This window comes from Pimephales promelas, chromosome 3 (assembly GCF_988280905.1).
Source record: "Pimephales promelas chromosome 3, fPimPro1.hap1.1, whole genome shotgun sequence".
Lineage (NCBI taxonomy): Eukaryota > Metazoa > Chordata > Actinopteri > Cypriniformes > Leuciscidae > Pimephales > Pimephales promelas.
In genome coordinates, this window is record NC_142771.1 from 5392796 (window position 1) to 5414820 (window position 22025).

General features: G+C 39.0%; 2 protein-coding genes across 2 annotated transcripts in view; both read right to left on the reverse strand.

The window, feature by feature from the left end:
* The window catches only part of LOC120463206 (uncharacterized), a 52902-nt gene that overhangs the window by 15714 nt on the left and 15163 nt on the right, over positions 1-22025 (reverse strand). Inside the window, exon 4 of the mRNA XM_039652134.2 lies at positions 18691-19599. Within this exon, the coding sequence (XP_039508068.2) occupies positions 18691-19599 (909 nt within the window). The remainder of the gene's footprint in view (positions 1-18690; positions 19600-22025) is intronic.
* Positions 3477-22025, reverse strand: part of LOC120463016 (GTPase IMAP family member 8) — a 33709-nt gene continuing 15160 nt past the window's right edge. Inside the window, exons 3-4 of the mRNA XM_089129261.1 lie at positions 10472-11084; positions 3477-5104 (exon numbers count right to left, since the gene is read on the reverse strand). Coding sequence (XP_088985387.1) covers positions 3492-5104; positions 10472-11054 — 2196 coding nt within the window. The 5' untranslated portion in view covers positions 11055-11084 and the 3' untranslated portion in view covers positions 3477-3491. The remainder of the gene's footprint in view (positions 5105-10471; positions 11085-22025) is intronic.

Consider the following 22025-nt stretch of genomic DNA (forward strand, 5'->3'; position numbering starts at 1 on the left):
ACAATCAAAGTCATGAGTTTTTACTAGTTTCGAACAGTACAAATGTTAGAATGTTAGGATGCCTGAAAGGGGAAGTCAGATAAGAGTTAGTCATAAAGTTAGATTATATAAAGGTCAGATTTTTAGAGTCAGAAACATGATAGTTCGAAAATACAGTTTATTATCTTATCTATTAAAAACCCATCACAATAGCTTGGTAGATTTGATACCAATCATATATTCAATATCACACAATCAAAGTCTTGAGTTTTCACTGGTTTCGAACAGTACAAATGTTAAGATGCCTGAAAGGGGAAGTCAGGTAAGAGTTAGTCATAATATTAGACCCAAACGGGAAATCAGGTAAGAGTTGGTTATAAGGTTAGATTATCTAAAGGTCTGAAAGTGTCAGAGTCTGAAATATGATCACAGTTCACAGTTCATGACACAGTTCACTATCTTATCTATTAAAAATCCATCCCAATGGCTTAATTTGATATCAGTCATATATTCAATATCACTACTCTCCATAATTAATGTAGCCTATGGTGGTATTATCAGCACATAAGTAGCAGTTTAAAATAATATAACGTAATTTACATCTCTTTGATGATTGGTTGATACGTGCTGATGAGGTATGAAGTCTGCGTTAACAGGCTGTGCAGTTAGGTCTGCAAACACACATTGGCTGGCTGGGAACTAGCTGAGCATACAAACCTTCTACTTTCGGATTAGAAACTATGTGTACTGTGAGTTTGTAATCTCCACAAATTCAGATCTACTAGGGTCTATAGTTTTCAGGAACAGAAATTGAAAAAAGCATTAAAGGGGGGGTTGACTGCTTTTTTTCTTTGCATGATTGTATTTATGGGGTGCAATATAACATGTATTCGTGGTTTTTCTGTTTTTTTTCAAGTCTTATTTTTCATAAACTTCACCTTTATTGTCAGCCGCGCTCTCCTGAATGAGCGGTTGACTTCCTGAGTCTATGAAAACATTCCCTCAGAAACAGGCAGTGGGCTCAGATTGGTTAGCTTGGGCCGGTGTGTTGTGATTGGCTAAACTGTCGCTCACGTTGTCTGGAAGGTTAACGCCCATTACCTTTACGGGCGAAATGTGCATGTCATGAGCTCCGGTCCAGATGTAAATATGTGTCGAACTGCAGTATCAGTTTCAGGCAGAATCAGACCCAGAAAGCGGCGATGAAGAGAGTCAAGCAGAACCTCACCACACACGGCTCTTAATAAACGTTTCTGAATGATAATTTGCTACATTTTCTAACTTTATGCACGTTTGTTTTACACATTAGCATCTGACTGGCTACTAATGTTAAACACAAACAGCGTTGGCATGTTTACGTTCTTGATCAAATCGAAAATAACGTCATAAAGCATATATACATGAAAAATACGATTAAAACATTAGTACTTATACAAAATCCAGATCCATAATGTTTGTACGCTTTTGTCGTGGACACAAAATAGCATAGGCTAACTAGTAGTGGCTATAAGCTAGCGCTGGCATTTGATCAAACTAAAACACGAGGCTACGTCTGGAATTATACATGCAAATACATTTAAAATGGTTAAGTCTTAGCCTACTTACAGGTTGTGGTCTAACAACTGCTGCCTCTGGTTTTGAAGTTGGAACTGCGTCATGTTTTAGTAACAGTTTCTTGATGAATTCGGTGTTGAACTCGCGGAGATTCTTGAAGCTGTCTTCCGTAAATGCGCAGCACAGAGAGCTAGATTACCATCGTCATTTTCAGGAACATATCAAACATAAATTGTATCCATTGTTGATGAAGTACAGCGTCCGTGGGAAGCCCGAAACACAGAAGACCTGACAGCTGGTGAACAACACACTCAACGAGTCAACGTGCCACAGAAATATGTGCATGCTCTTTTCTGCATATTCCGGAGGGAGGGTTGATGCAACTGTACGAGTTAGTGACGTACCATAACCCAGCTGTAGTCCCAATCCAGTCGTTTTTGTAGGCAATTATACTTCGTGATTTTTAAAAGACGATATCTCTGCTTACACTGAACTTTCAGCACTGCAACTTTGCAGATACTGTTCATGCACCAACAGCAACATTACACACTATTTAAAATGAAAAAAGTGAAATCGCAATCAATCCCCCCTTTAAAATGTAAAATAATATTGATAAGTTCATTTTTATTCAAACCTCCGTCCTTGCAAGACACTGCATAACACTGCTAAGCCTGATGATACAGCTGCTTTGTAGCTCTAATATACTTCCCTAGCTTCCCAAACTTCAGTGGGGTAAGGCCCCCATAGCAAAAGCTCCACGAACCCCCTTTGTTGAAAAAATATATAGATTAATTGTATATATTAAATAAACCTGATTGTCTCTTTGATCAAAATGTATCAACATTTATTAACCAGTTTGTAAGAATTTCATATGAACTTCATGTGAAACTAAAAACATCTACAGTACATTCAAACTGAGGAACGATGTAAACTTAAGAAGTTTTAGTAAAGAACAGTCCACAGTCTGGCCAGCAGTCTTCAAAACAGTCCCTAATGAGATGGATGGGTGTTGCTTTTCAGCTATGTCTGGCTGAATCAACGTCAATTTAAGACAGAGATCAAATTCCACACTCAACGTGTTCCTATACTTTGTCTTCAAGGCCGCAATCACAGAAAATCCCACTTCACACATATAGGCTACGTTGTGGCAAACGGCATCAAAAACATCATTGCCTTGTTGGCGAGTTAAGGGTATTCGTTTGACACATGTAGAAAAAATAAATTTCAAGGAGCTGTCACAGGCTGTGATTGACTAAGCTGTCCTGTTCCTTGTAGGCAAGTCCCACAATTACCTACATCCTCAGTGTGGTTGGCAAAGGGATACTCTGTTGTTTGCTGACGTCAGGGAACTAGTCGTGCATCTGAAACTTTAAAGCCCGCAGGTGCTCTGTCATAGTGACGGGAAGTGGCCTGTCCTCCCTCGATAAAAACTTTAGCAGCTGGTGAAAGCATGTAACAGTGCTTTTAGCCCATCCTTTGTTCCATCTTTGGATCTTGTTTTTTCACTGATTATACTCTTCATCTCTCATCTCATTATCACTCCATCAGTCTTATGTTCCTCTTGGTTCCACTAAATTATATACAGTATGATGCAGAACCCTGGAAAAATGGGTTGAACTCCACTGCTCGTTTCTGCCTCCGATAATCTTTCCTAATTTCACACTGAGAAAAACACAAGGTCTGGCACTGGATAAATACACACTTTTCTCGATCTTCTTCAACATCTGGTTTCATCTGTGTGTGAAAGAATCCAGGAGTATCAACAACAGACGATCTCCTTATTCTGTTTTCTGCTCTGATTTCCTCTTCGGTCTCTCTGTCAGTCTTTCTAGTGAAAATATTGATGGCCTCAAACATTGCTGAGACTCTTCCGTCTCCTTTCTCCCTCTCTCAATCACACCTGGTACTTGTTTTTCCTCTTGATGTTTCCAACTCATTGATTGAAGTGTGTCTCATCATCATTTTGGTGGGCCTTTAAACTCTGCTCTGATGTTCTCCTCCATTTCCTTTATCACTCTCTCAATCTCCTCTTGTAGTTCTCTCTGCATTCCCATACGTATCATTTCCATATGTCTCATTTCCATATGTCTCATGTGCATCTCTCTCATATCCATATCTCTCATATCCATTAACATTCTATACATGCTAAAATGTCTCATTGAAGAATACGGCCACTGGTGAATCCCAAATAATCTCTCAAGCCTCTCCTGTTGTTTCTCCAGTCCTTCCACATCTTCTTGTATCCTGTCTTCCATGCTCAGTCTTATTGTTTTAAGTCTTTCTTGTAGAAATCTTGGTGGACCTTCAAACTCTGCTCTGATTCTCCTCTCTGTCTCCTTTCTTACTCTCTCAATCTCCTCTCGTCTTTGTTTCTCCTCTTGTTGTGTTTTCTTCTCTTCCTCGCTTAGTGTCATTGCTTTAAGTCTTTCTTGTAAAAGTCTTGGTGGACCTTCAAACTCTGCTCTGACTCTTTCCTCGGTCTCCTTTCTCACTCTCTCAATCTCCTCTCGGTGTGTTTTCTCCGCTTCCTCTCTCAGTCTCATTAATTTAAATCTTTCTAGTAAAACTCTTGGTGGACCTTCAAACTCTTCTCTGATTCTCCTCTCTGTATCCTTTATCACTCTCTCAATCTCCTCTTGTTTTTGTTCCTCCACTCGTTTTCTAATCCTTTCTCTCTCAATCTCCTCACATGTTTCCTCTAGTTGTATCCTGTCTTCCTCATTCATTCTTATTATTTTAAGTCTTTTTTGTAAAAATCTTGGTGTACCTTCAAACTCTGCTCTGATTCTATCTTCTGTCTCTTTTCTCACTCTCTCAATCTCCCCTTGCCTTAGTTTCTTCTCTTGTTGTTTTCTCCTCGCCTCCTCTCTTCGTTTTCTCTCTTCTTCCTCTCTCTGTCTCCTCTCTTCTTCCTCTCGTCTGAATCTCAGAGGATCTTCATACTTCTGATGACTGTAGTGTCCTCCTCCATTCTGCTCTATCATTGTGTCAATCTTCTGCAGTAGATCATTCACCTGATCTCTGTTATTCTCATCTCTATTGTTGAAGACGTGAAATCTGCCTCCACACTGATCAACTAGATCTCTTAATCTACTGTTTTCCTTAATGAGTTTCTCCATGGGCTTTCCTACTAGCAGATCTCCATGAGTGAAGAGAACGATGGAGTATTTTAACACTTCTTCTCCAAAAAGTGTTTTAATCTGTTCTGCAATCTGCTGCTCCTGTTCAATGAATATCATACTCAGATTAAGCACAATGAGAAAAGCGTGCGGTCCATGACTGAATAAATAAACACTCCACGCTATCTCTGTCATTAACTCATCAGAGTTCATCTGTGTGTGAAAGAATCCAGGAGTATCAACTACAGTCACAGATCTGCCTGACACAGTTGCATGTTTCTCTGAACATTCACAGGTTACTGATCTCATACTCCTCTCAGATCTGAACTTTCTCTGTCCCAGTATTGTGTTTCCAGATGCACTCTTCCCAACTCCAGTTTTACCCAGAAGAACAATCCGTCTGGAAGTGTATGGTTCATCAATTAGTCTGACAGGCCTCAGCAACTCTTCATCTTCTGTACAATAGAGAAAGCAGATGTAAGCAGAGATCTGTTCACCTAAGGCTGCACGATGTTGGACAAAAACTGACATTGTGATACTGTTTTTCTGTGATATATATATTGTTATATGAAAACAATTTCACCAGATGACTTGAATAGCTCTATTTGGAAATAATAAATAATTCTAGGATAATTGGGATGATTTTGTAGGGGAGTGAATCGGCAAAATAATAAACAAAAGCACAGATGTACAGTAGAACAAAGCTTTAAGCTGATTTGAATGTTTAAACGGTAACACTTTACAATAAGATTCATCAGCTAACTACATTAGTTAACATTAACAAAGATTGACAAATGCTGAAGTAGTATTGTTCATTCTTAGTTAATGTTAATTTCAACATTTAATAATACTTCATTGAAATCTTGTTAACATTAGTTAATGCACTGTGAAATAACATGAACTAACAATGAACAGCTGTTTTTGTATTAACTAACTTTAACTAAGATGAACAAAAACAGTTACAAATGTATTGCTTATGGTTAGTTCATGTTAGTTAATACATTAACTAATGTTTAATAAATGAACCTTATTGTAAAGTGTTACCGTTTAAACTGATAGGACTTAAAAACAAGTGAAACTGACAAACTTTTACTCTATTATGGTTAAACTTTGCAATTAATTCGTGAATCATACGTGTTACGTTCCCGTATCGCGTGTGTGTTCTTGTGTTTTTCTTTCCCGCTTTCTCTCTCTCTCGGTTACTTTCACTTTTGTAGGTACCCGTGATTGGCCAATTGACCTGTCAATCATCGTTGGCGCTGACGTCACCTCTTTTCGCCATCGCCAATAGGAACAGGCCGCCTGGGGAATAAGAGTGCACGCCAGACGTCTCCACGGAAGCTCTCGGCTCGCTGAGACTCAAACCACGCTGCTCTCTGTTACTGTTACGCTGTCCCTTTGTATACCCTGTTGAGGTTATGGTTCTCGTTCACTCGGTGTGATGTTAAGTAGTATGAGTGAATGCTCCCTGTGTTGACTCTCTGATTTTATGTGACCTGCTCTACAGAGCTCAGTAGGTTACTAGTATGGAGAAGAGATAGACAGATAGCATGTCACGTGACATACACTGCACCACGCAGGGGTTTTCGATTCTGTTTAGTACACTAGGGTAGGGGCGAGCGCCACACTTTGTATTTCTGCTTCTGTTAGTTAGTGGAGACTAGATAGGGCGTCCTGGACGCTGAAGATTATTATTTTCTTCTTTATTTTCTTAGTTAGGATTAGAGGTTATTTAACAGCTAGACTTCATTTGGTTTTGTTCTTTTCTTTTCTTTGGCGCCGTCCACGTCTATCTTTTCTTCTTATTAACTTTATCCACCTTACAGAAATTCTGTATAACATGTCCATTTTTACATTTATGTTAATCTATATTCGTATAGATTAAATTCTTTTCACTTTTGCCACTGACCTTATTTGTTAAATAAAGGTTTTGGCTTTTTGCACAGTAAATCTGGTTGTAGAGTGTTTTTTGTACAACTCATGGTTTATGTAGGTTTCTCTATAATGTCATCTTTAAAATGTTGGACTCCCGAACCCCTGGACTAACTCGGGGGTCGTAACAATTGGGGGCTCGTCCGGGATGTTTAACACCCATCATAAGACATTGAGAGGAATATATATGAACTATGGTTGTATTGTATTAGTGGCAAAGTGATTTGATTGGACTTCGTATTTTCCAGGGTAGCCTGATGCGTGGTATTTTGTTGTCTGTATGGTTTGTAACATTAGTAGTGATGGCTTTGTTTGATTTGCAGTCGTTTGTTGAGCATCCTTCCTTAGAGCGGTTTGATCAGTGTCGAAAGGATGATTTACTGAAGATTGCGGACCACTATAAAATTGTTGTAGTGAGGCAAGCTTTAAAGAAAGATATTAAGAATGCTATATTCGAACGGTTGGTGGAGATCAACATTTTTTCGAGACCTGGCGTAAATCCTCGACAGACCAGGCCACTTGGTGCTGGCGCGCGGGTTTCTAGTGAGGGGGTGTCGGACGAAGAGCAGAGCGAGACAGGTGCCGCGGTTGATGTCGGGGCGGAGACTAAGGCCGTCTTGCCGCCTTTTGATCCGTCCTCCCCTGCTTCTATTGGGTCTGGGAACGGACGTTTGAGAGTCCGTCTGGCTCGTTTACAGTACGAAGCACAGGAAAGGGCCCAGGCGCGTCAGGCTGAGATGGACCTGAAGCTCGAAATGCGCAGGCTCGAGGTAGAAGCTGAGAAGGAGGTGAAGCTGCGACAGCTGGAGCTGGAGGCACTGAAGGTGGCCTCTGGGTCGGCTGAGCGGGCACCCCGTGTTGAGGCTTCTGTGGCGGTATCCCCGGGCGATCATTCTCCAGCCTTCGATGTTAGCAAACATATTGCTCTAGTGCCTCCATTTAGGGAAACGGAGGTGGATACGTATTTTAACGCATTTGAGCGTATCGCATCTTCCCTCCGTTGGCCTAAAGATGTGTGGTCCCTTTTGCTTCAGTGCAAATTAGTTGGTAAGGCTCAGGAGGTTTGCTCAACATTATCGTTAGAGGAAAGCTTGCAATATGATACGGTGAAGTCTGCTATTCTCCGTGCATATGAGCTGGTTCCCGAAGCCTATAGGCAGCGATTTAGAAATCATCAGAAACTTGCCAGTCAGACTTTTGTAGAATTTGCTCGCGAAAAGGGGAATCTTTTTGATAAGTGGTGTAACGCGAGTAAAGTAACAGATTTTAATTCGTTACGAGAATTGCTTTTGTTGGAAGAATTTAAAAAGTGTTTGCCAGAACGAGTTGTGGTATACTTGAACGAACAAAAAGTAAATTCTTTGTCGCAAGCAGCTGTGCTGGCAGATGAATTCGTGCTTACGCACAAAACGGTGTTCAGTTCAGCTCGTCCTGAGAAAAATTCTTCGGTTCAGTCTACTCATCCTCAACCGTCTCGTGCGAAATCTCCTTCCCCACGTCTTAAAGAGGTAAGGGAATGTTTTTACTGTCACAAGCAGGGGCATGTAATTGCAGATTGTTTAACGCTGAAGCGTAAGCAGCAGCAACAACAACCGTCTAAAAGTGTGGGGTTTGTTAATTCTGTGATGGAGAATACTGATGATATTGCTGGGTTGAGCTGTGTTGATTCGGGTTATAGTCCGTTTGTGCTTAAGGGGTTAATTTCATTGACTGGTAAACCTGAAGATCAACGTGAGATTCAGATGTTGCGTGACACTGGTGCCGCACACTCATTTATGGTAGAAGATACTTTGCCTTTGTCTGAACAGTCATTTTGTGGCTCGAGTATTTTAGTTCAGGGAATCGAAATGGGTTTCGTAAAAGCACCGTTACATCGCGTTCATTTAAAAAGTGACCTTGTAACTGGTTTTGTGTCTGTTGGAGTACGTCCTTCACTGCCCATAAAAGGTGTTTCTTTTATTCTGGGTAATGATTTGGCCGGGGGTAAAGTGATGCCTGTGTTGGAAGTTATGGATCAGCCGAACTTCGAACATTCAGAACCTGATCTATGATCCCTATTAAGGCCAATTTATATTTCTGCGTCGGGTGCGCGCAATAGGTATGGCATAGCATACACACAGACATATAAAGAGAAACGCCGTACTCCTCAAAAATGTTACTACACGTCACAACGACGCGGACCGCAAGAGCTGTGATTGGTCAGCTTGGTAGCATCGTGTTTCCACCTACACATCTCCGCCGTGTTCTTATGCACTGCCCGCCATTTTTAAATTCAGAAGTTCAGTGAAAGTTCAGTGAAGAAACATGGAAATCCGTGACCGAGCGATTGCAGGGCTGCCAACTCTCAAACATTGAGAGTGAGACTCACGCAATTGGAAAAATTCTCACGCTCTCACGCCACACCCCCGATTTCTCACGCTGACATGTCAAGCCGGTCGGTAAAATACCTGAAAGATGAGTTTATCTATAGATCCACCAGTTGAGCCACAAGTGATTGACTAATTTTACCGCAAATTAGTTAAAATATCTTCTAATCTAGAACCAGCGTGCATACGAGACAGATGTTGAGCTCCTAACGGCGCGGACACAAAACATGACTGGAGCCAAAGCCAATTCCTCTGTGCACTCTAAGCGTTCTGTTATCACTCCGCTCTAATCCACTATGGGTTTTCCAGTGTCACTCACAGGAAAAACTGCTCCGTGTTCAATCGATTTTAAAAGATAATCTTATGTTTTATTTTTTTATATATCACAAACGTCTGAATTTATAATACTATATGTAATGGCTTGGAAAGTATTCTACATGATTTTCCAGCTGCCTTTGTTTGCACAAACAAGCACACCCAGGTAAAAAGAAAAATGTTAAAAATTCTACGAAAAATTTTAGTTTGCTAATAGTAATAATAATAATTATTATTTGTATTATTATTATATATGCCGCACGCGCACGACGGCAGAGAGGTAAGTGAACAAAGGGCCTTGCGTGCAACGTAGAAGTATAAATGCTCACGACGGCGTCGCCTACGTGCATAGCCTACGACGTACACTCGACGCAGAAGTATAAACAGGCCTTTACTTGACATCAGACATACTACGATGTGACTATCACGGATGCACACATCACAATATTGATGCTAAAGCGAAGTCCTCCAGAAGAGACTTCGTTAGGCTTGCTGTGGTAGTATGCGTGATCGCAAATTCAAAAAGTGATTTCAAAACTGCGTGTATTGATAGCGGCTCTTTATTAGTCACATCCCTACGTATGATATTAGTAAACCCTGCAACTGCTGACTATGAATGAAACTGACTATTGTGTCATTGAGATCTGTGTAAGAGTTCAAATAGCAAATTAGATCTCCACGAGTGAAGAGAATGATGGAGTATTTTAACCCTACCAGTATATTTTATCATCATCGTCCGCATCCTCACATGCTTCACAGGGGATCTGAAGACAGAATTCACAGCGATGAAATTGGAGAAATCTAGGTTTTGTCTCCCCGTTTGAGTCCGCTTCGGTTTTGCTCCTTTTTCTGTATAATAAGACAAAATAGAAATTAGAGCATTTTTCAACACTCACTTTACTCACAGTGGTTGGACAGAGATACAGCTGTTACAGTCCTACATTTCAGCTTTTTCCAGACACATTACTTACAAATAACAATACATGTTTTATTCTAGTCAAATCTTCTAGTCAAAATAGCTTAAAACTAGCTTTTAGGGGGAAAGGTGTGCAGAACATTTACCATGTCATGTAGGAGACAAAGAAAAGACAAACCAAACTGTAATGAGTAAAACATAATAATACAGAGATCTCTCTCTATAACTCTTTCTTGCTGTGCTTCAGTCTCTGCGTTTCAATCTCTGAAGACAGTCAGTGAGAGACTTACCTATTGTGTCAGGGTGTGTTGAATATATTTTTGTAAGGAGCTCTTGTACTTGTCCATTAGGTTCTCTCTTCTTGTTGTTGAACACATGATATCTCTGATTATATTTCTGAACCAGTCTCTTCAGTGCTTCAGTCTCATAGACAAATTCATCAATTGACATGTTTTCTTCCTCTAGTTCATCTCTGCCAGTGAAGAGAATCCAGGTTTTCTTCAAGCGCTCTTCTCCTAAAAGTTTCTCAATCTTCTCCACAGCTTCTCTCTCTTTTCCAGTGAATCTGTCAGCTTTGATGACCAGCAGAAACACACAGAGACCTGATTCACATCTCTGAAGAACATTTACATTTATCATCTGCTGAATCTCCTGTTCACTAAGCTTTGTGTTGAACAATCCTGGTGTGTCATAAACAGTGACCCGTCGTCCACAGACCCACCCATATTCGACGGCAACATCTTGTGTGACAGAAGAGAAACTTTCCTTTGATTCAAAAGCTTTTCTTCCCAGTATTGTGTTTCCTGATGCACTTTTCCCAGCTCCTATTTTTCCCAGTAACACCAAATTCAGACCTTCAATCCTTTCCGCCATTTTCAAGATGTGACCTAAAGCTAAAACGTGCTGCAAGACAAAAATTAACACACATTTATGAAAAAATCTCACAGATTTCCTTCAGTACATGTAGTATGTGAGAATGCTTCTGTAAGGACCGGAGACTGTTTCAAATAGAGTGCATATGATTCCATTATTACTATTATTATTATGATCTAAAAAGTTCAATTGTAGTTCCAAACGATTTCTGATGATTTCAACAATATTATTTTGGGATTCAGTTCCATTCATAGTCAGCAGTTGCAGCCAGGGTTTACTATCACCCATTGGGTTGTGGCACATTCTATGGATCCTCTAAAGGGACATGTGGTGGATAAATTATGAGATGGGAGGACCAAATATAGTTCACTGTAGGGCTGTCACTAACAGTTATTTTCGTAATTTTATTTTGATTATCAATCGAGTAGTATAAAAATGGACCCAAGTAGGGGTGGGCATATGGCCAAGACCAGCATATAAACCAGGAGTGTTGCCAATTTAAAGAAGAAAATGACTCGAGATCCAATGACTCATGACTTGACTTGAACTGTAGGACTTTATAACAAGCCAAAAGTAATTAAATTATTTTCATCACTACGGAACCACCGACACAAGTGATCGGAGTCTGTGTGATGCAGCACAATCTTATAAAAACACAGTGCGGTGTGCCCGCCAAATACAGAAGGTAGAAGGAAATTCAACAACAAAAAATATATGTAAGCAAAGTTAAACACATCACATTTACTATATAACCCATATAAGTACTGCACCACATTTTTTATCTTAAACTGTTTTATCATCAACATTTTTTGTATAATTATTATAGTAGCCTAATAATATAAATTATAAATATGTACTAAAGTTTGCACAGTGCTTAAGCTTAAAAATACCGGTTGAAGCCAATGTATTTTTTTATACAGTACTCCCTTAAAGGGATAGTTCACTTTGAAATTAATTTTGGATATGTTTTATCTTACCTCAAGGGCATCCAAGATGTAGGTGTCTTTGTTTCCACAGTATTTTCAATTTTGACGTTTTTCGGTCAAACCGTTCTTGTCTGTCAGTCATATAATGCAGGTCTATGGTCTATGGTCAAATTAAACATGATTTAATGACTCGTAAATGTAAGTACAGATTGATGGCCTAAGACACGAAATGAGCGGTTTGTGTGAGAAAACGAAGAGTATTTATATAGTTTTTACCTCTTGTAATCACAGCCACGTCCAAGTGATCAGAGAGCGCGGGCGCTTCTGTCTGCGCAAGCGCCAGAAAATTCAACATTGTCTGTTGATATATCGAAATTGTGATTCCATTGCGATTTCCTGTATATCTAAATATGTTTAGATCTTCGCAGTGAAAGGTAAAGCTTCCGAAATCTCTGTGTAAACAATGAGTGACGTACATACACACAGCAAAATCCCCAGTGTTAAATTAACACTTGTGAATTATATAAACTCTGAGCAGAGTGTTAAATGAACCCAGAATCAGTGTTAAAGTTAATGAGATAATTAAGTGAGTAATTGAGTGATGATTGAGCATTATTGAAGACACCTGATGTTAACAAGCAGAGTCACTGAAGGAGAAAACCGGAATTTAAAGTCACCATTATGGAGATCAGTGTTTGCTTTAGTTGGGCTCTTGACACTTAATTCTTTAACTTTAGATGTTGTTTGGCTGCAGTGCATTAGTTATAACAGCCAGATGAACAAATAGAAACGGTGATCTGATGGTGATGGTTGTGTTTTAACATAATCATTAATTCACAATCATTTGACCTGTATCACTGAATTCATATAGAGCCTAATTTCTGAGTTAGGTTTTCTTTATTAATTATAGCTGCAGTGACACTGTGCAGCATAATAATATCTACAATGTGTTCAAAAAAAAATCTTAAAAGCTTTTCTTATAAATTTTTTACTTCTGTCCATTTTAAAGACACACACACACACACACACACACACACACATCAATAATCAGCCTATGAATCTCAACAATGGTAACAATTATAAAGCATTTTGCATTGCATTCTCAGTGCCACCAATCAAAACTCATTAATGGCTCCCATCATGCATTGCTGCATGAATAAATAATGATCTTATGTTCAGAGGTGATTTGTTTGTCACCATTGCTGAGATTAGTATGTAGTGTGTATGCCTATATAAAATATTTTTGGGATTTATTTTAATCATTTTTCTTTGTTGGTTATGTTAAAACACAACCAACACCATCAGATCACATTTTCTATTTGTTCATCTGACCGTTATAGCTGTTATATACAGCAGCCAAGCTAAATCTAAAGTTAATGGTTTAAGGGTCAAGAGCCCAACTAAAGCAAACACTGATCACCATAATGGTGACTTGGTGTTTTGTCCTTCAGTGATTCTGCTTGTTAACATCAGGTGTCTTCAATAATGCTCAATCATCACTCAATTATTCACTTAATTATCTCATTAACTTTAACACTCTTCAGTGTTCATTTAACACTCTGCTCAGAGTTTATATAATTCTCACTTCTCAGTGTTAATTTAACACTGGGGATTTTGCTGTGAACACTGTGACTCGTGTTGCCTCAAGCACATCATTCAGCGTTCGGGATGCGCATATTATTATGATATGATTATGAAAGACTCCAATAGAGTGCTTTCATAATCATATCATAATACTTTTGCGCAATAAAATATTATTAATAGTATTTTTTGTTCTGTTCTGTCCTATCTATCATATGTTGCTGCCTCATTAAACAGCTATGCTATACATTTGTGCTATATATATTTTCTTAATGTTATAGTAGACTATAAAATATTGATCTTTTTGATTTTTGTTATCTTGTTTTTCATGAATGTATTTTACAACGATAGAAAGAGCAATATGTAACGTTTTACCAGATTTAGTGCTACACTTATTGTCTCTTATTTGTTCCCCACTAAATATTTTTTTTCACTAAATGTTCAGATTTTATAAAATTATTGTTTTTCTAGACTGAATTTTACTGAGTTAATTTTCCTGATTATTTGATTTGAATAAGAATTCAAACCACAAATGGATGTAGCTTGAAACAGATTTCATGTGCTTTTTTTGGAATGACAGTCTCAGCATACCTATGTCAGGATAAATGACAGGTAAATCGGCCTTAATATGTAGCTAAAAAAAAAATCACCCAATCTTGCAACACGAGACACCAGTGTCGCATCACGGCCAGCGTCGGCAAAGCAGCGCGCGAGGAGGTGTCGTATGATCATTTAAACGGATTTTATGACGAGGTCGTTGAGGATGGGAAAAATCTTACATTTCTGTGCAAACTTTGCCCATCGATAAAATAATTCTTGTCTGTGGTTGTATATGGGCTGTGGCAATAATTAAAAAAGAGGCGTGCAACATATGGAATAAAAGAACTATGAATGAACTAGTTCATTTTTAAATTTGTGAACTGAACTTTGAACTAGTTCATGTAAAATGGGAACTTTGTCAGTACATAAAGCTGTTGCTGTTGTAAACATGCTGTTGTTTACATCCGAGTATCTCCAATATGGCCGCGCATCCGGGTAACTGACCAAATCGTGACATAGGTGCAAACTCTCAGAAATAAGAGCTTGGCAAGAGTAATATCAACTCAAATAGGTTACTACATCATAAACATGTTCTGCGATATGAGATCGTATATTATTCTATGTATATTTAAACGATTTAAGCCTTGAACAATAAGATAGGCTACTTGAATTAATGGAATAAGCACAGCAAGGTCACAAATAAAACGCGTTAATTGCCGTCTCTGTGCTTCTCGGTCTCAGAAACCAACCCAGCTCTAATGGCCAATAACAAACTAAGATTCATTTACAGTAATTAATTAATAACGTTTAAACTTTGTTTGATCTGCATTCTAACAGCTAGAAGCTCCGGTTCCCGTAGGAGCCTGAGACTCGTGTTGGGACAGCACATGCGCATTGGCTCATCTGGCCTGAAAAGTAAGGGTTTGGTGGGACTCTGAATGAAGGTGGAATAGATTTGAGCAGCCGCGTGGAAATCAGCACAGTAGCTAAAACACAGAATGGAGTGTAATTTATTAGGGCTTTTCTCAAGTGAATTAGAATTAGAGACTGTAGAAGTGAGTGTCCAATATCATTGGTCTTAAAATATGTAAAATATACAATGGTTCCAACGCCCATGTCCCACTTTATGAAGTTATCAAACATAGAATTGATTTGTGATTCACACTGCTGTTATGAAATTGGTGGCTAATTATTTTGTTCTAACATAATTCAAGACATATTTTTTTTTTTTTGCCTCGTCAAAGTCTTTTTATTATAATTGGGGTAATGTGTACAACAAAAAAAAAATAAAATAAATATACATTTTCACATACATGTACATACAAAAAATATAGATTTATGTTAACAATATAATGGCAAAAATAGCGTGTTAACAGAATTGTATATTAACAGAAGTTGGTCACGACATCATTAATATTATTTTCCATGTTGCATTTTCAAGTCAAGAACAGCAACATATAATTTACAGCTGTTAACACTTAATATTGCACAATATTATTGATCTGCATGCATTGGCACCTTTACATGAGAACTGAACTGAGCTGGACAATGACATCACAGTTTTCCCCAGAGCATCTGTATAGATTTGTTCATCTTGAGAACAAAAATTTGATGAAATGTGAGAGATTTCCATAAACAGTAACGTAATTACCACTTTCAAGGCCCAGAAAGGCACAGAAATAAATAGCCTATGTGACTACAGTGATTCAACCTTGTTATGCAACTACAAGAATACTTTTTGTGCGCAAAAAACAAACAAAAACAAAATAACAACTTTATACAACAATCTCTTCTCTTCCATGTCAGTCACTGAACTCAGTGAGGGTGTCATTAATGACAGAAATGATTATGACAGAAACTTGTGATTTTTAAAACGGAAATGAACCATCCTCTGAACTTAAGCTGGACTGTGACACGATTTTCTTCTAGAAACAAACTTTGGTTACTTTTTAGTAGGTATACTAAAAAGATACTAAGGCGTAGGGTATGTTACATTTACTAAAGAAAGTTTTGTATAAAGCTTAATTTGTAAATGACCCTGAAGAGTACAAATCTCCATAAAACTCCCAGAAGCACTTATTAATTTGTGAATGTTTTACACTCAGGTTATCATTTATCTCAAGGATAAACAGATTTACAGTTTTCTGCTGTAACTAGTAAGACAAAATCATACCCGTTTTTTCTTTATATTCATGTTTTGGACCGTCTTGTTAATGAGTTTTGTGTTATATTTGGTGGATAAAAGATTATATTCAGTTTGAAGGGCAATTCTTTGTTTAGCTCAGCTGATGGGGTTTGGGCCAGGAATGTGTCCAAATCTAGAATATCACTGCTACGTTTATCAAGATGCTCTCTTTGAGCTTTCTTCACCTTCGAGCTGGCGCCTTTTGCTGTATTTTCTTCACATAGTATCACAATATACTTAAATTACTCCGACATTTATGGTCACACAGAAACAAGAAATATGAAAAAAGAATCTGTGAGATGTCTACTTTTGTATGTGTCCACTTACAGTAAAAACAAAACACTGTGCTTTTGTAAATTAAGAAAATAGTGTTTACTTTTTTTTTAGAACGAGGAAAAAAAAAAACATTGGATAGGGAAAGCTCTGGCTTCGTGTGGATGTGGCCTAAGTAACATTAGTATAATTTATACACACCTTGTGCAACATGACATCATGACTTTTGCGTAAACATACACGCCACTTTCGAGTCAAGTGGTGTGTTCTCTACGCATTTTGAGCTATCCGCGTGTATGCGTACATGTCTACGCCATTAACGTCTGAGTGATTCCGCGTGTCTGTACACGCCGTCAAATGTCCGTGCGAAACGAAGCAAAATGTACATCTACATCTGGGGATCGATCTTTTTTTTCCCTAGGATGGTAAGGGAACAGTCATAAATGCCATTAACCCCAGTGACGGTTAGGTTTAGGGACGGGGTTGAGGTAAGTCATATATTTATATATACAGTAATAACGTTAAGTCAATGGTGTTCATAAACACGCTGAAAAGCGATTATGTGTGTTGATAGCACGCCAAAAATGGAAATATGAATTCGCGTGTCATACACACGCTACTTCATGAGATCAGTTTGCCTTGTAACAGCATCATTATTTTACCACAGCCCGGAGAACACCGACACACCGCGCTCTCTCTCAGTGCGTTTGCACGCGCGTCTTTTGTGTCAGCAAAATGCAATCGTTTAATTTGAGTGTCAAGTTGTAATCACATATCGAAATTTTGATCAGCTGGTTCAGTGGCCAATTGTTTGGAGTAAGAATTATATAACTTGCACTGCAAAGTTGCACTTTAGTAATTATTATAAATTCGCTTTAACAAGCAGGTTGTTCACCACGGCAAACGCTTGCGTGTCATGCTGAACGCAATTTCCGTGTTTAAAAAGCAGCTATACATAAGAGACAGAAGATACAGATAACTATACATTATTTCTATTCGTTAATATTGATATATGAACTGCTATTTCTATTCGTTACGATATTGATATTCAAAAGATATATTTTTTTAAATGTCAAGTATCATTTCCCTTTTTTTAACTTGCTCACTAGCTGTGCAGACATGTACCCTGACAATGTCAATTTAAAGAGATTTGCAGTGCAAAAGCTTATTTATAAGTAATACTGAGATTATTGAACTGAAATTAGATATAACACATGTTCAATTTCCCATTAATGCAATTATCTAACCAACCAATCGTTAACCAATCAACCTCGTTACCACCGAGGTATGCAGCAAAGCATTTGTGAAGCCACAACACACACAATCTTGAGGCGGATGGACTACAACAGCAGAAGACCCCACCGAGTCCCACTCATCTCCACTACAAATAGGAAAAAGAGGCTACAGTCTGCAAGAGCTCACCAAAATTTGGACAGTTGAAGACTGGAAAAATGTCGCCTAGTCTGATGAGTCTCGATTTCTGTAGAGTCAGAGCTTGGCGTAAACAGAATGAGAACATGGATCCATCATGCCTTGTTACCACTGTACAGGCTGGTGGTGGTGGTGTAATGGTGTGGGGAATGTTTTTCTTAGTGCCAATTGGGCATCGTTTAAATGCCACGGCCTACCTGAGCATTGTTTCTGAGCATGTCCATCCCTTTATGGCCACCATGTCCCCATCCTCTGATGGCTACTTCCAGCAGGATAATGCACCATGTCACAAAGCTCGAATCATTTCAAAGTAGTTTCTTGAACATGTCAATGAGTTGACTGTACTAAGATGGCCGCCCCAGTCACCAGATCTCAACCCAATAGAGCATCTTTGGGATGTGGTGGAACGGGAGCTTCGTGCCCTGGATGTGCATCCCACAAATCTCCATCAACTGCAAGATGCTATCCTATCAATATGGGCCAACATTTCTAAAGAATGCTTTCAGCACCTTGTTGAATCAACGCCACGTAGAATTAAGGCAGTTCTGAAGGCGAAAGAGTGTCAAACACAGTATTAGTGTGGTGTTCCCAATAATCCTTTAGATGAGTGTGTGTGTGTGTGTGTGTGTGTATATATATATATATATATATTACAATTGTTGTACTGTATAGGCATGCACATAACTGGAATGTGATTAACGTTTCTTGAGAAACTTTTTTATGATCTTTATTATATTTTGACTAACACAAGTCTTTTCTGCCTCCTGTCTGGACCCTCTGATCTTTACTTTATAAAATCTCTTGAACTCAATCTTTTTACTCTGATTCAGTCGTTCCAGCTCTTTGATCTTCTTATCTCTCTCCTGCTCAGATGCTGTTGGTGCCTCTTTTCTCTCCTGTAGTTTCCTCTTTTCTTCCGCAAATCTGGACTCCAGTTCCCTCTCTTTCTCCTGTAGTTTCTTCTCGTACATCTTCTTCAGTTCTTCTTCTTTATTTTTCAGCATGAGATCAACTTCCCGGTAAGAGTCATTGGTGTAAAATACTCCTCCATTATCAGAGACCATGTCATCCACTTTCTGCAGGAACTCCACAACCTGATTACGATCCTCCATGTCTTTATTGTTGAACACGTGATATCTTCCTCCACAGCGACTCAGGACTTCTTTCAGATCCTCACCGGCTTCATCAATGTGTTTCTCAATAGTGCTCGTCAGTTTATCCCCGTGTGTGAAGAGGATGAGTGTGTGTTTATCTGCTTGTTCTCCAAATATGGCTCTGATCTTCTCCACTGAGAGTTTCTCTTCTTCAGTGAATGGGCCGAGTTTAATGACCAGGATGATGGCGTGAGGTCCAGGTGCCGTCATGTTTACACACTTACTAATCTCCTGTTCCAGAAGCTCCTCCTCTGAAATATCAGTGTCAAACATACCGGGTGTATCAACCACTGCGATTTCTCTTCCAGCCACTTCTTCAGTCTGTTTCCCACACTCTTTGGTCACAGATGAACCACTTTTGGCGACTCTGAAGGCTTCTCTGCCCAGGATTGTGTTTCCAGAAGAACTTTTGCCGGTTCCAGTCATTCCCACCAACACCATCCTTCTCAAGGAAACTGAACAAGAGAGAGAGGATCATGTGCATAGAAATTTATACAGATTACAAACAGATTAATTGACAGTAAAGTATATGTCAAAGTCATAAAGCAACTTGAGTTTGGTACATAAAGTACAGACTTTGTACCAAATGGTACTGAAATGTTAAAAATGTGACACTTTTAGCGCTGTTGAGTAGAACCGTAAACACCTCTGATTGCCCATTGTACTCACACGCTCATCAGATATGAATACATTTTTAACTAGCAGAATAATAATGCATCACGATACACAGTCTCACTTTTAGTTGCGTTTTTTAACTATTATAGTATTTCGAAGGTCGGAAACATGAACTTTAAAGGGGTCATGACATGAGAAACCAAATTTGCCTTGATCTTTTGGTATATAAGAGATCTATGTACTATTAAAACTTCCTGCAAGTTTCATAGCTTAAGATGTCCTCCCCATTATAAACGAACCATTTATTTAATCAAGCTCTAAATACAGCTCGTTCTGGATCCATGGTATGAACGTCACGGTACGAAGTGACGTACCAGTCGTTTGCATATGACAGCCTCCAGCGCAAGACAACTACGCCTCATTTCGCATCATCGCATGCGTTGTTGTGCAGCGAGTGGGTCTGTTTACAAGATGACTGTGATGCCACGCAGATGTGCTGTTGAATACCCTTCTGAATGATCCAGACATCAGGGAAAGCAGTCAGATGCAGTTTATTTGCAGCATATGCAGCGCACCAAAGCTTTATTTGAACGGTGAGTGAGATGAGAGATGAGATGAGAGAGCGAGCGAGCCCCAGCCGTGAGCGCGCCTCCAAACTGTCTTGCTCTCTCTCCCTCCCTCCCTCGTTGTGATACAAAATGATTAACGTTAATAATTTATGCATTAGCAGCACTGGCGTTAGCCAATCTTAACAGTATAGGCGTTAACACTGAAGTCTTAAAGGGGAAACACCCCAAAACAGACTGTTTGAATCAGAGGTGAGAAACAGGGTGGAAAAATGTCATAAATCATTACATTTAAAAAAAAAAAAAAATTGTACAAAAAAACTATAGTAATACTATAATTGGACCTAAAGGAACATAATAAAACAAAACAAAAAAACATGTTATGACCCCTTTAACTATTGGCTTTACTACTTCAATCAGCCGTCACTAGTGATGTATGTCTCGAGACCGGTCTTGGTCTTGAGACCACTTTTACGACGGTCTTTGTTCTTGGTCTTGTCTTGGTCTCGCTGTCTCAGACCGACATAGTGGTCGGGGGATTTAGCAATACAATACTACAAAATCCACAACAATATTCGCAATGGATTGAAGCGCGCGTCCGAATGAAGACGGTGTGCGCGAGCCACACGAGAAAACACCGCATCCGAGCCGTATCACCGTATAATGAGCACTTTGATCACTTGATTTAAAAAACATATATCATGTACAGTTATTGATATATTAATATTTAGTAAAACACATATCAGTGACATGATGGGTTTTAACTTTATTCAGGAGATTTTGGGTAACTGCACAATTGACAGATGACTTTGAGTGCACCGCCAACGGTGTGTGTGTGTGTAACCATAGCAACAAAACAACCAACTTTCGGATCCTGCACTTAAGCTTATAATTTCGTTTTTAAAAATATTTAAGTATTTAAAAGTTGCAGAATCGATTCATTTAGAGACTTCAAAATCGGTAGAGATAGACAGGCAATGCAAAACAAAATCGTACAAGTTATTGCTTAGCTTCAACAACACTAGTCTGTTTTTTGGTCTCGGTCTTGGTCTCGGTCTTGGTCTCGACTTGGTCTGGATACCCTCTGGTCTTGGTAGTGTCTTGATTAGGGTTGGGTATCGTTTGAATTTGAACGATTCTGATTCCGATTCCTTGTTTCGATTCCGGTTCCTAACGATTCTCGATTCCGATTCCTTGTTTCGATTCCGGTTGCTAACGATTCTCGATTCCGATTCTTTTAAGAGGCAGGGTCAAAAAAGTTTAGCTAACCTTGCTAACCAACGGTCTTTCTGAAGGAAATAATCCTTTCTGAAGGAAATACTCCTTCTGTCACAAATTTAGCATTTTGCAGAGATTTTGTTATTTTTAGAAAAGTGAAGCCACACTTTGGATCGCCGACGTAAGCTACTCATGTTCGACTCGCGTGGTTATGCCAACACTTCCGGTAGACGCTTCTTCGTTGGTGTTGTTCAGCGGTTTCTTCTTCCGCTCGGCGGACTGTGAATATCGAAACTAGGAATCAAAATTTTTTACTTTCGAACGATTCCGGGAAAAACGAAAAGTTAGTCCCGGTTCCTATCGATTCTCGATAACCAACCCTAGTCTTGATCTCGGTTTAGGTGGTCTTGACAACAAGTCTAGCTGTCACTTCAGCGCGAGACCAGTAGCATTAGCTCTTTAGCCTGAGCTAACTCGATCAC